This window comes from Natator depressus, chromosome 6 (assembly GCF_965152275.1).
Source record: "Natator depressus isolate rNatDep1 chromosome 6, rNatDep2.hap1, whole genome shotgun sequence".
NCBI classification, from domain to species: Eukaryota; Metazoa; Chordata; order Testudines; family Cheloniidae; genus Natator; species Natator depressus.
Window position 1 is genome coordinate 70,717,508 of NC_134239.1, and position 14,457 is coordinate 70,731,964.

The window sequence follows — 14,457 nt, forward strand, 5'->3', positions numbered from 1 at the left end:
AACTGTGAGACACACCGACAGCCAATGGCATCCTGGGGAATGCCGTTTGTTTTGTTTAAACACGATAGGCACATGTACACAGTCTATCAATTTAAAGACCCGCCCTAGCCCAAATTATCGCTATCTGATTGGGAAGTAGAATGATTGGTATCCCCCATCGTCCAATGGCCGGAGGAAGTTATTTCCTTGAGGCGAGGACCTAGTCAAGTGATTGCTTGTATTCCGTCCAATCGGAGCGCAGAGCTATAGGTAGTACTCCAATTGGAACAGGAAGGGGGCGGGCGTTGGGTTCGAATCCGGGCGGGAGCGGGAGGTCGGGCACTGCGGGAGAAGAAGAAGATGGCAGTGCGGAGGTGCATCCAGCGGCTGTTCCAGGAACCTCAGGTTGACGGCGCCATCACCTTCGAGCGACCGGGCCCTGCTCTGCAGAGCTGGGGCCGCCCACCGCGAGAGGACGCGGGCATGCCGCGCGGCGGGGAGCCCCAGCGGGAGCCGAACAGCCCCGGCGGCGGGACGCTGCTGCGCCGAGGGCTCCGGCTGGAGGAGTGCGCCCTGTTCCACTGCAGGGGCTGCCGCACGGTGCTGGGCGACTCGCTGCACCTCTGCGCCCAGGAGGACCGTTGCCTGCGGGTCCTCGTCTGCTTCAGTGAGTCCCCGGAGAGCCAGACTCTGGGCCTGGATTCACTAGCGCTCCCTTGGCCTGAGTGCCTGTGGGAGCCCCGGGTCAGCCCCGTGGGCTGGGCAGGGCTACCTGGCACTGGCGCTGACGTGCCCCTCCGGAGAGGGATGCAGCTGCTGCGGTCCTCAGTGATCTAAGGGCGGGCCTAGCATCCTCTCCATGGAGAGCAGCGTAACCAGTGGGCTATCCCCGCCCGAGTGAGCTGGTCTGGTAGCTCCTTGTTTTTTCTGGGCCACCAAATGGCCCTAATGCGTGCTCGGAAAGCACGAAATGTTGGGAGACTTCATAAAACGTGGCATCAGTTTCAGTTCTGCTCTGAAGTGACATAAAAACAGTAACTCCCTCTTAGCTGTACTCAGCTTGCAAGTGAAACAGCAGTCCTGTAAAAACTCAGTCGGGACATAAGTGACAGTAAAGCTGCTCCCTTCCCCTCACATTGCCCCCGCCCAGCGCCTGTTAGTTTCATTCCCACTCAGATCTGTCCGCACTGTCTGCCAGCTGTGAGCTGTCCCTTCCCTTTTCCTTGTGCTCCAATACAGGATACTTTCACTAGAGCAAAGTGGAATTGCATGAGTCTTTAAATACACCCGTTTTTGCGCTAGCGGGTGGCTCCAGCAAAAAGTCAGTATTCTATTATGCTTACACAAATTAAATATTACAAAACATATTTGAATCTGGGATTCAGTCACATACTCTGAATAACAGCATTGGAGGATTTAAATTTTCTATTAATGCAAACATTTAAGTCGATGCAAACATTTAAAAAAATCTACTAGGATTAAAATTTTTTTTTTTCATTAAAATAAATATAGAACAAAAATAAATCTTTCCAAGCCTAAAGATAGAAAGTTCAGAACCTTAATGTTGGGGAACATATAAAAGTATTGGTGAATGATCAGTGGTGTATGACTATCTATGGGTTTATCTTCTCAGAAGTCACAAATGATGTTGTTTTGGACGATTCTTTAATGGTCGGTATTGAAGGAGCCCTTCTAGGATGGTAGGTACCTCAGATGTTGCTTTTTGCTTTTGGTATTAGTTCTCAATTTGAGCTGGTCACCAAGCAGAGCAGAAAGGCATTAATGTATTGCTTCTGAATTTTAGAAATGTCTCTGTGCCAGAAGAAAATAAGTTTCTAAAATCTCTCCAGCTCCCTCTTAGAGGTGTCTCATAGAATTGACAAATAATCTAGTTTGGTTTTGGACGTGTCCGCTGCTTTTTCAACTGAGAAAGCCTTTGTAAATCGATAGCCTATATTCCCCCCCCCCCCAAAAAAAAAACAAAAACAAAAAACAAAAAACCTAAGTTTTTGCCTTATTTACCCTTGAGGTGAGGGGGGATCAAAAAAAGGAAGCAATCTCTATCAAAAATAAAGGTTTATATACCTGTTAAGATGGAAAGTCTTTTTATATTCTTTAATAGTGAAAGTGAACAAGTTTTGCTGGTAGTGAATTAAACGATCAGTAGAAGCTGGTTCACCTAGATAGGATAATGTTTTTTCTTTACCTATTATGGGGTGAATCTAATGGGAGGGAAATAATGAGTTAATCAAAACTGCAGAAAGGGAAGTGGCTAGAGAAGAGTATCTTTGTCAAGCATGGTTTACAGTGTTTTTATTAGACTTCACAGAAGAAAATAAGAAACTGAGTTTGAATCAACTTTCAAAGTTGAGTAGCTGAAGCAGCTTGAGCTGTCTGCAGATTTGAGGAGGTAGCCCTGTGTCTGTATTGTGCTTGATTCATATTTGGAAGGTTTGTCACAATTATAAGTGTTCAAACTTTGCTTTAAAAAAAGTTTCTTATTCTGCAAAAGGTGATAGCACTTGCTTTCTACTCCCCATGAGGAAGTGAATTTTTCACAGGCATCTTGCACAGGTTGTAATTCTTACCTGTTACCACTCTTGTGGCCATTTTTAGCTTTTCCTTCTCTAATGGGGTAGGAGGGACAAGACAAAAAGGAAAACTTAATGGTTGTATAGCTAATGAGTTGATGATGTTATGGTTACACCTACCTCAGTTTCCTCTGTGCATCTTTCTATTTTTTGTTTTCATTTTTAAGTCTGTCTGAAATTATTTTCTCTTTAAAATTAATAGATGTGTTTCAGTAGCAGCAGAGTGTCCTGAAATGACCTTTTAAGTTAGATTTCAGTTTTCATATTTTAACCTCAGCTTCTGGGGTTTTCCAAACTTTTGAGTGGGTAACAGTCTTTGTATTAAAGGCAATCTTGTGGACCATCTGCCCCACCGCTTTGTCACAGAGGTTATGGGACTCCTATTATAGTGCTTGCTAATATGGAGAAGTAATAATACATGTATTGTTATGGCCTGATGGCACCAGTAAGCAGTGTTTGGACTACAGTTTGGAAACCTCTGCTCTACTGAAACCTTTTCTCTCTCTTTTCAGCGCTTACTATGCATTGTATTGTCGTTCGTGTGGATTAATGGTGGGCTTCAGCCTCTATTCTGCCTTTGCTGCCCTGGTTCATCTGCGAGGCCTCTTTTGTCTTTTCAAGGACAGCATCCTCTGGTTAGTACACACCAATATGATGGAGAGTGACAACTTAGAAATTAGGTCCAGAGCAGAGCTCTTCATGGGAATGGAGGGAATACCAATATAAGGAATAATATTTTGATTTGTATAAAACAAGAATGGGAAATGCAGGTTGGTGATATTTTCTTCTGCCAGTGAGAACTGATAATATCAAAGCTAACCTTGAACTGCTTGTTCATAGTTTCTCTTTCTGGTAATAAATGCAGGTCAATCAAAAGCTGTGTGAATTCTAGTAACAAAAATGCTTCCTGTGGAAGTCCTTACTTTGTCCATAAATAGCAAAATCCTCAGCTACCAGTCTACTCTACATTTTTTTAATGTAGTGCTGAGAAGCTTATAAGAAGGCACATTAAACTTGTCATCTACAAACATTCCAGAATCATTACAATCCTTTTTGTTTAGAATGACACTGGCTAAGTTTTATAATGTATTGATTAATGTATATTATATTACTCTACCTTATACCACCGCTAGAATGTAGCCACCGTTGTGCACTCTCCACCTGCAACATCTATGTAAATTCTTAACTTGGAGAAATTATTTGGCCCTTGCTTTCTATTGCAAGGGTAATAGAAGTAGAGAGAGTGCAACTTTCCAAATTAATACATCTAAGCTAATACATCTGTATTGCTTGAAGACCATTTCTAGCCAGCCTAGTCATAAACACTAAGTTTTGTTCCTCACAATACAGAAATATATCACAATTGTATATCACTTAACTAGAATTGAGTCAAACTTACTAATAGATTGTTATAATAGCATGCTGGTTGTCAAGCAAAAGTGATCTTTTTAGACTGAGGGTCTATCTGCGGCAGCTATAAATTGTAGTTGGTGGAAGAGAGATTAAACAATTGAGGAAAATGAAAACTTTATTCTATTTTAATATTTAATGATTACATTGACTATTTTTGGTCACAGTTTGGCACCTGGATTAATTTCTGCATAAGTACCTTTTTATAGAATGAATGTTTCTCTGGTTTTTATTACTATTCTCTCTTTTGACTTTTGTTTTTCAGTTATCTCTTAAAAACTAAAGCCATAATAGAGGCCTCTGAGATGAACTTTCCTGCATTGAGCCTAAAGGAACACCTGGGAAAAGTAAAGTTTTTTTGTGATTTTTGTGTGTGTTAAAATGGGGGGAATGCAAATTTCAGACAAATTAAGTTTTCAGCACCACCCCAATACACTAACCTATTAGAACAGTCATTCTTAAAAATCCCATAAACAAATGGATGTGCATGTTCTTCTGGCACAGGACAGAAACTTATCTTTTAAGGGGATTAAAGGAACACAAGCAGGTTTAATTTAACCTATAGTTCTTGTCTGTGTCAACATCCTGTTGTTAAACTGAAGAAAAGCAAATTTCATTCCTCACCACTGACATTTACCTTCTGCATCAAACTTAGGATGGACAACAATTAGTCAAAGTCTTATCTAATTGACGTCTATGTTCTCCTATATTGCAACATTTGGGCTGTGCTAAATGTAGAAAAATGCTGCTCCCCTAAAATTTGGTTCTACTGTCTTTTATTTAAATCCTGTAACTGCTTTTACAGTACCTATATTTTAGGCCTAAATTAGTTTGAATATCCCTTTTTCTTCAAAATTTATTTCTCCTAAGTTGTAAACCACTTCTGCCTTTGTTTTTGTCTTTGTTTTCTGGTCTGAATATGAAATTGGGCCGGATGTGTTTTCTTAAGGCTTCTCTCCTCCTGCAAGTCATCATCAGGGTACGTCTACATATCAACTAGATACCCCTGCAGCTGGCCCAGGCCAGTCAACTTGGGCTTGAACTGCAGGGCTGTTCCATTGCTGTGTGGACTCCCAGGCTTGGGCTGGAGTCTGAGCTCTAGGACCATGTGAGGTGGGAGGGTCCCAGAGCTCAGGCTGCAGCCTGAGCCTGGAAGTCTACACAGCAGCGAAACAGCCTCAGGAGCCAGAGTCGGTTGGCCCTAGCTGTGTAGATGTACTCTCTGTGACCTGAATAGGGAGCATTCTGTTTTTCACGGTCACATTAAACACTTTAAAGAGTCAATTGTTGCGGCCCTTGTTCAAGCAAAACTTCCATTGAAATCAATCAATGTTTTGCTCAAATAATGGTAGCATCTGATCAGAAGTGCAAACAATGTTTTTGAAAGGTTTGCTTACAAGGGATGTTGCTAGAATGATCATAGGATTGAACTCTTTATGGACTCTTTGCCATTCATAAAATAATGACATGTGCAGGACTCTGTTTACAGTGGTAACCTGATGGTATCGCAGGTTCTCCTTCAAATAATTGTCCACACAGATTCCACTTGGGGTGTCCACTTGGGCGAGATCAGACACTGTTATTAAAAAGAATCCTTTATGACTGCACCTATATCCTGGATATCTTATTGCCCTCTGTAGTTGGGGACATAAACAGTGGAGAAGCCTCAGCCATCACTCAGTTCCTTCTTACCACCTGTGGCTGCAAGACAGAGCCCCTTTAGTGTCTGCATCCTTTGTGACTTTAGCTTTTGCATTTCTATAGTTACTATTTATTCTGTAGGTTACTTTTACCCACTGGTTTTATTAAAAAAAAATATACCCCCATATAATACCTTTAAAATGCTTGACATCAAATCACCAGGGTTGAAAACATGTCCATCTTGTGATGCAGCAATGCCCATTATTAATGGATATTCTAGGTGTCTAATTTGCCTAGGAGGGGAATACGTCTCGGAGTGCTGCTCTGTATTCCACTCCTTTTCTAAATGTGCTTCAGCAGACAAGGGAGGAAAGGCTTAAGCTCTTTCTCCTGGAAAAGCTTATGCAAGCCTCACTGGATCGGCAGACCCCTGGCATAACTTCACCAATTAGGTCAGTCACATGCCTCCAGAGCCCCAGTGAGCCAAGGCACCACTCTCAGCTCCTGAGCCACCTTTTAAGTTCTGTTCGTCCACCACATTAACATCTACTTCCAAAAAGGGGCTTCAAGGAGAGCCGCTCCTGGGATCAGCGCAGGTACCACCCCCTTTCCAAGCAGAAGACAGAGATCCTTTCCGAAGACTCTTTCTGTGAAGAGCTTGAAATCAGAGTCCTGCTTCAGTACCTCCATACTGAAATCAGACTGATGGTTCCTTTTCAGCATAAGGACCTGTGAGCACCAAGTGCTCTGTATGCAGCACTGGCCTCTTCAGTACTGTCTGAAACCATCACACCAAATGTCTGAGCACCTTGGCACCAGTACAACTTCAGTGCTGGGCCTAAAACAAGGTCTCTTGGTGCTGTGGAGTCACCTTTTATAGAGAGACTTGGAAAGGTGATCACCAAACCCTCAACTTCTCACCCAAAGGTTCACTCCTTTTTGTCTTTCTCAATAGAACACATCAGGCCTCCTCTCCTGAGCCTCCCCTTCCACCCCCTGTGGGTAGCACAGTGGGAATTGGGCTGGGAGTCTAGGGATTAATCTCTGAAGGGTGTCAGGAAGTCATTGGGGTCCTGCAGGGAGCACTCCATTGGTATTCACCCATGTGCCCTCCGTCCCACTGCTCTACCAGGTTTGGCCATACTTGTCCCCCTCAGCTGGGAAACCATATTCTAGGAAGTCAGAATCCTTCGCAGTCTACAATGCCAGAGCTCTGTCACCAAAGAAACCACTCCAACCTGCACAAGTACTGTCCTAGCCACAATTCATGAAAGTTGAGGAAGAATATAAGGAGACCACCACGCTCCTGCACAACCACCTCATGCCGTATCCTTGTGCTCCTCCATATGAAGCAGTTAATCCTCTATCTGTTGCCTCATTGGATGAGCTAAAAGTCTTCCAAGACCTGATGAGATGAATGGTGGAGATGCTGGATACTGTGATATCCTGCAGACTTCATCTTCAAGGAGATGGGTTAAAATAAGTGATGGACTGCTTGATCCAGCCAAGATAATTTGGCATACACGTGGCTCAGTTCCACTTACCTCCAATAAAACTGATAGGAGGGTACCAGGTATCAGCCACGGGATTTGAATATTATCAGCATCCTACTTCAGGCACTCTGATGGTATAGGCATTTTAAGTAAATCTAAACATCAAGGCCAGCTGAAATTCTTCCCTTGAGAGAAGGACCTCAAAAAACTAGATCTCTGGTAGAAAAGTCTACTTGTTGAGCCTCCAGATGAGAATAGCAAATTACCAGGTGCTACTCAAAATATGATTCTTTGATTTGAGATCAGTTTTCCAACTTTCTCAATAAATTCTTGAAGGAGACCTAAGAGAATTCAAAATCTCTAGTGGCAGAAGGTCAGCTTATAGGCAGCCTGGTACTTCAAGCAGCACTAAATATATCTGATATGGCAGAAAGAACCATGCCCATTGCTGTCACAATAAGAAGGTCCTCTTGGCTGCAAGCATCTGGGATCCTGAGGGAAGTCTAAGTTACCATTAAGGACCTCCCATTTGAGGGAAACTAGCTATTTAACAGTGGCACAGATGAGCACTTCCAACCCAGAAAGACTTGTGAGTGACCCTGCAATCCTGGGGACTAGAACATACAGCACCAAAGAGAGAGCAACAGAAGCATCAGTTGTTCTATGGTCATTTGTCTATCACAATATTATTCTCAGATTTTCAGTGCCCCAAGAAAGAGGCAGAGACTTCACCTGAGGCAAACCGCTGCCTCTTCCTCAGCTGCCTCACAATCTAGGGCATCCAACAGGAATCAAATTGGCAACAAGGACGACCATCACTCTCACCGATCTTGGGAGACAGGCCAGTCCTTGCTTACAGACAGCCCCCCAGCCTGAAGCAAATGCTCACCAGTAACCACACACCACACAACAAAAACACTAACCCAGGAACCTATCCTTGCAGCAAAGCCCATTGCCAACTGTGTCCACATATCTATTCAGGGGACACCATCACAGGGCCTAATCACATCAGCCACACTATCAGAGGCTCGTTCGCCTGCACATCTACCAATGTGATATATGCCATCATGTGCCAGCAATGCCCCTCTGCCATGTACATTCGCCAAACCGGACAGTCTCTATGTAAAAGAATAAATGGACACAAATCAGACATCAAGAATTATAACATTCAAAAACCAGTCGGAGAACACTTCAGTCTCTCTGGTCACTCAATTACAGACCTAAAAGTGGCAATATTACAACAAAAAAACTTCAAAAACAGACTCCAACGAGAGACTGCTGAATTGGAATTAATTTGCAAACTGGACACCATTAACTTAGGCTTGAATAAAGACTGGGAGTGGATGTGTCATTACACAAAGTAAAACTATTTCCCAATGTTTCTTTTTCCCCCCTACTGTTCCTCAAACGTTCTTGTCAACTGCTGGAAATGGCCCACCTTGATTATCGCTACAAAAGGGTTCTTTTCTCTCCTGCTGGTAATAGCTCACCGTACCTGATCACTCTCGTTACAGTGTGTATGGTAACACCCATTGTTTCATGTTCTCTGTGTATATAAAATCTCCCTACTGTATTTTCCACTGCTCAAATAACACGGCTGCTACTCTGAAACTGTCAAGGGGCTGTCTGGACCACCTTCAGATCCTTCCTTTTTCACCCCAGCCTGGCAACTGCCTTACTTCCAAGAAGCCTAGGCTAGGATAACCTCAGACTGATTAGTCCTCAAGATAATCATCAATGGGTATCACTTCCAATTTTAAACTGCTCCAATGTCCTCCTAATCCTCCTAGTCTCTCTTCAGGAACCCTTCCCATGTGGGAGTCTACCTCCTGCTTCAACAAGTCTCTCATATGACTGGGAGCAGTGGAGGAAATGCCCCCAGATATCTGTGGCAAGAGCTTTTATTCCCATTGGGGTTAGGAAGTAAAGAAGAGGATGGGTCTCTATTTCTCTGTCTTTGATGTTTTAATGCTTTCATCCATCATTTCATGTTCCACATGCTTGCCCTAGATTCTATAATACCCTCTTTGGATCCAGTGGTCTGTAGTTCTCAACTTCAGGATGCCTATTTTCACACTTAGATTTATTAAACTCACAGAAAGTAGCTGCGATTCATAGGAGCATCTCATTAGCAATACAGGGTCCTACCCTTTGGCCTTTCCACTACTCCGTGAGTCTTTAAAGTTCTTAACCATGGTGGCAGCTCATCTGAGAAGGCAAAGAATCCAGGCATACCCCTACTTAAACTGGCTCATTTGAGGGAAATTCCCATAGCAAGTGATCAGCTATTTTCATGTGTCTTTTAAATCTTCATCTCGCTGGGCCTCAAGGTCAGAGACAAATCCACAATTGCACCAACTCAAAGGATAGAGTTCATCATGGAAGTGATTAGATTTCACACTTGTGGGAGCATACCTCCCTCAGCAGAGATTCCAAACTATGACAGATATCCGACAGCTCCAAGCACTCTCCAGTTCATGAGTGAGGACCTGTCTACTTTGTATACTGTGTTGTAATTGAAATCAATATATTTGAAAATGTAGAAAAATATCCAAAAATATTTAATAAATTTCATTGGTATTCTATTGTTTAACAGTGCGATTAAAACTGCGATTAATTTTTTTGAGTTAATTTTAATGAGTTAACTGTGATTAATCGACAGCCCTATTACTTACCTTACAGTAACACAGCAGATTCCATGCCTGGCCCTCCTTCCCTGCTAATTCAGAGTCCTGTTGTTATAGGATTCTTATTAGTGAAGGGTGGTTGAGGCAGCTCTCCCCTTTATGCCCTCTGCTGAAGAGGCAAGAGGGCACTCAGGGTGCAGGCACAGCTACAAAAAACACTGCTGTTCAAAATAATTTGATCTTTGGCACTGGTGCACCAACAGTGGAATCTGGACAACACATCTCAAAGAACCACAGTTACTGTAGGGTATATAACTGTTCTTTACCTACCCTTAATTTTTAATTTATTTTTTTTCTAGCTGAAAGAACAACTTGTGGGGGTCCACGTGCGTCTAGAGTTACTGATTAAGAGGCTGGAAGAACTGAACCAACAGATCAACGTGGCTGACAAGCAGGGCTATGCATCAAGGACAATTGGCCTAAAGCCAGGATTTGCAGGAATCAAGTCAAGCCATTAATATGCCATCATAGAATATGGAGCCATTTGTGTATAATTGCAGATTTCTTCATTGTGGTGAACAAAGCGGTTTGAAATCACCACCACCCTGAAAAATGTCAGAGAAAGCTAATTTGCTATTTTGTATATGTGTGAAAAGCGTTTGCTGAAATATAGCTCAGACTAGTGAAGTGGACTGGATTTTTGAGAAGCAAGAAACTGTTTCCTCCTTCTGCGACTTCAAAACAAATACCTCATCCTTGCAGAACTTCCACTCTTGGAGGTGTAATTCAGCTTGTACTGTGGTTCTTCCTGAGCAATGTATGGTTTAAAAACCAGCTGTTGGAAACTAAGATTTTAAGTTCCTGAGTGATTCTAAATATGCTACCATGTGATGTTATTCAAGATCAGCCATTATACAATGTTTTTAGTGGGGGCTGAAACCCTGATATCATCTCTTCATGTAGAGGAAATGTTCACAGGAGCTAGGCCTTGATCCAGATGTCTTCCTGTTGAGTCTTGAATTGGTTCTTTCTCTTGTTGTGGATTTATTTATTTATTTATTTATTTAGTAAGTATGTGTGGGTGTATGAGGGAGAGAGTGAGAGGGCTCTTCTTCCTCCCTGGCTGTGGGGGTAGAAGCTCTTATTTCTCTCTATACCTGGGAAGATGAAAGGAGCTGCCCTTTTCACTCCCCTTCCACAGAAGGCATACTTATGTTTTAAAGCCTCCAATATGTTTGGAAATTATGCCTGAAATTCTGTATCAGGCATAGAGGGGAAAGTACTTACGTGCTCATTTTAATTCCATTGATAAGTGATTTTTTTTTCCCTCCACGCCGAGCAAAGGACTACAAGCAGTATTGGTTCTGGCCTGAGTTGCTGATCTCAGCAATCCTAGTACCTCATGCTTTTTCAGTTAGTGATTGGTTTGATTTTTCTCAAAAGTGAGCTATGTAGGGAAAATGCAAACTTCTAAATGAGAGAAGGGAGTCTGGGACTGCTGGAAAATAGCCCACTCCATGATACTAGAATGGTCTGGATCAGCACCTATTACATAATAAATCATGTGGAGTTTTTTGGTTACTGATCATAGGAAGTCTTTTGAAGTATCCATTCTGGTTAGGCCAAATACTTGGCAATAACCTAGAATAGCAACAGCTGTGTTTTGAGGTACTCAGACTGAAATAGGAGAACTTAATATCTCCTAAACTAGTGCTACATTCAAATCCTGTAAATTACTTACTACATTTTTAAGATGTAAAATTGTGTATGCTCCACAACCATCACAGGAGCTGATACTCCAATATATCATAGTATTTTTCAATAGTAACAGAATTCGTAACTAAAGGTGAAGTCAAAAACTAGGTGTGTGATGTAAACATAAGATTTTTGTATATGTATTTTGCATGTCAACCTATTTGTTTGAGACAAGATAGGTGCAATAATATCTTTTATTGGACCATCTTCTGCTGGTGGAAGGTACAAGCTTTCAAGCTACACCAAGCTCTTCTTCAGCGCAGTGTTGCTTAAAAGCTTGTACTTTTAACCAGCAGAAGTTTGTCTAATAATTTCCTGACCTACCTTGTCTGTCTCTTATCCAGGGACCAACACAGCTACAATATGCAGACAACCTATTTGTTCATACTAGCAGATTTTAATTTTATTTCCTCTTCTATAAGAGCTGTAGTCAGAGCCTCTCAGAGCAAATTGCTCTTTTAAATAGCAAATACTTCAGAAGTCCTTATTACAAAAGGTCCAAAGTTACTGTATACTACTTCACTAGTGTAAGAATAAGGGAATTTCTTGGCCATTGTTCAAGAAGTGATGACGACCAAAATCTATTTTATGGTCTAGGCTATACTACCAGCAATATATAGTTGATGTTAATAGACTTGTCCAAAGATCAAGGGTAGAGTATGATCTTAATATTTTAACTTCATTTTTCAGTTATTTGTTCAGCCTCTTAACTGTTGCATTCAGCGTTAATCTTGAAAAAATGCTTAACCGTGGGACTAATTCTCTTCTCCCCCCCCCCCCCCATTTTCCCTCCTGTCCCCTCTATCTCTGCAGTAACTCCAGTTAGCTCCCCTGGGCTTTAGTCCTACCTCCTGTCTGCTAAGATTAAATAAATAATGTTTGTAAAAAGTGCCATGTTTCAGAATCCACACCCTAATGGGGCAGCAGGGGTGTCGACACAACCCACTATTTCATTGTTGTTAACTTGGAAGAGAAGCCTCTGGTCAGTTACATTTTGTTCATGTATTCAGCATTATCTTTGCCACTGTTAGGGCTAAAAAAAATTTTATTTTTGTTTTTTGAAAGCTGAAATTCAGCAGAATCTGATTACCGGTATATTCTACAGCCCATGTGTATATCAGGCAGGTTTGATCTGATCTCTGAAGTAAGTCTAAATCCCCTTTCTCTTAGGCCAGTGGTTTTCAACCTTTTTATTTATTTATTTATTTATTTGCAGACCCCTACATTTTTAATGGAGGTGCGGACCCCTTTGAAAATCATAGCCAGTCTGTGGACCCCAGTTTGAAAACCACTGTCTTAGGCCATGTCTACTCTGCAGCTGTAGAGCCATAGATGCTTCCTATATCGACAGAAGGGGGTTTCACTTGATATGTAGTTAATCCACCTCTCTAAGAGATGGTAGCTAGGTCGATGGAGGAATTCTTCTTCATCTACACAGGGACTAGGGGGAGGAGTAGGTCGACCTAACAATGGTGCGAAAATTTTCACAGCCCTGAAGTGACTTAGCTTGACTTAGCTAACTTTTCAGTGCAGAGCAGGTCTGGGTCAAGCGATCCGGGCCAGCCATGGCCTGGGTCTTTTATTCTAGTGTAGATGTACCCTTAATGTGTAAGGCACTGAACTGAGGTCCCAGGGTAGGGTGGGGTGGGGTTCCATACTGAAGGCAACAGGTTAAGGAGTCCCTTGAAGAATTTTGCTGTTGTAGGATATGTGAAGACCGAGAAACCGTCAATTGACAAAGTAGAGTGCAGTGATGGCAGCTAAATGAACCAATATCAAAGTCAAGAACAACCCTAGCAATTTCAGATCTAGTAGGTAGCTGAGGGTGGATATCACAGGAGAATTAGTAGGAGATATGGAGCATTTCTGCAGGTAAGTCTTTTGTGGGGTAAATTTTCTATCTAATAGCACTGACCTGGACTTCAGGAGAACATCCCTGCTTTAGGCCCTAGAACCATCAGGGAGCCAGGCCTTGTGGTGCAGGGATGATAAGTTGGGGTGGGTTATGGAGCTCAACTCCTTGGGTAGGGGGGCTGTCACTAGAGGGAAGCAAAGAGGCAGACATGTTGCCAGATCAGTCAGGATTGGGAACCACACCTCTCAGCCACATCAGAGCTATGAAAATGGTCACTGCTTTCTCATTTCAGTTTGAGCAGGGCTTTGTGGATCAGTGGAGTTAGGGGGAAGATGTAGAAGAGACCCAAAGGGCAAGGAGGGTGTTCCCAGGGAGTTGCAACCATGTTCCACCACCTTAAGAACTGATGACATTTAGTGTTGGAAAATGTGGCAGAGGTCTACCTGCAGAAGACCCCAGGTAGGGCAGCTCTTGCCTGTGGTCTTGATGGAAAAAATCTGTGGTCGATCATGTTCTATAACGCCATCAGAGAGACAAGTATTCATGGAGCAATCCATTAGTTCCATTGCCTCACCAGCTCTGCGTAAGAATCAGGATTTTGCTCCTCCTTGGCAGATTATATAGTACATGCTCATTCAGTTGTCCAACATCGCTGTGGTTGGCCTTGAATGAGATGTTGGAAGTAAAGCCTAAGGTACTGCTCAAAGTTAGAGGACACTGATGTGTAGCAACAACTGTAGTGGAGCCCATCTGTACTATCCTTTAAATGAGTGCCCCAGCGGAGAAAGGAGGTGGAGGTGAGAAGGGGATTCCCCTGCAGACTGACATCCTTGCACCTAGGTGTCTCAAACTGGGTACACCTGAGAAGCTTTTGGTTTAAATGACTTGCCTAGCATCAGAGGAATGGGACAATTCAATTCTCCAGAGCAGCATTCAACTGCCTTAACCCCCTCTCTTTCTGCCATCCATTGCCTCCTTCAGTGCATGCTTTCCGGCTTCTGCAACAAATGGTCCTATAGGCGGGGTGGGGTCCTATAGGCAACAGCGTCTTTCACTACACAACTCTGACTCATTGCCAGAGGATGTCTAACCTGTGCACTGATAGG

At 42.7% G+C, this 14,457-nt stretch overlaps 1 protein-coding gene across 1 annotated transcript; it reads left to right on the forward strand.

The window, feature by feature from the left end:
* Nucleotides 1-339: 339 nt before the first annotated feature.
* On the forward strand, nt 340-12,265 carry OIP5 (Opa interacting protein 5). Its single transcript, XM_074957062.1, has 5 exons — nt 340-646; nt 1,613-1,679; nt 3,083-3,205; nt 4,246-4,327; nt 10,101-12,265. Exons 1-5 carry the CDS (start codon nt 340-342, stop codon nt 10,257-10,259), a joined length of 738 nt encoding a protein of 245 aa, XP_074813163.1. The 3' UTR covers nt 10,260-12,265.
* The last annotated feature ends 2,192 nt before the right edge of the window (nt 12,266-14,457 follow it).

Coding starts and splice junctions, on each gene's coding strand:
- OIP5 (XM_074957062.1), top strand. CDS start 340: ATGGCAGTGCGGAGGTGCATCCAGCGGCTGTTCCAGGAACCTCAGGTT. Junction 1,680..3,082: donor GAAGGAGCCCTTCTAGGATG/GTAGGTACCTCA, acceptor CTCTCTTTTCAG/CGCTTACTATGCATTGTATT. Junction 4,328..10,100: donor TAAAGGAACACCTGGGAAAA/GTAAAGTTTTTT, acceptor TTTTTTTTCTAG/CTGAAAGAACAACTTGTGGG.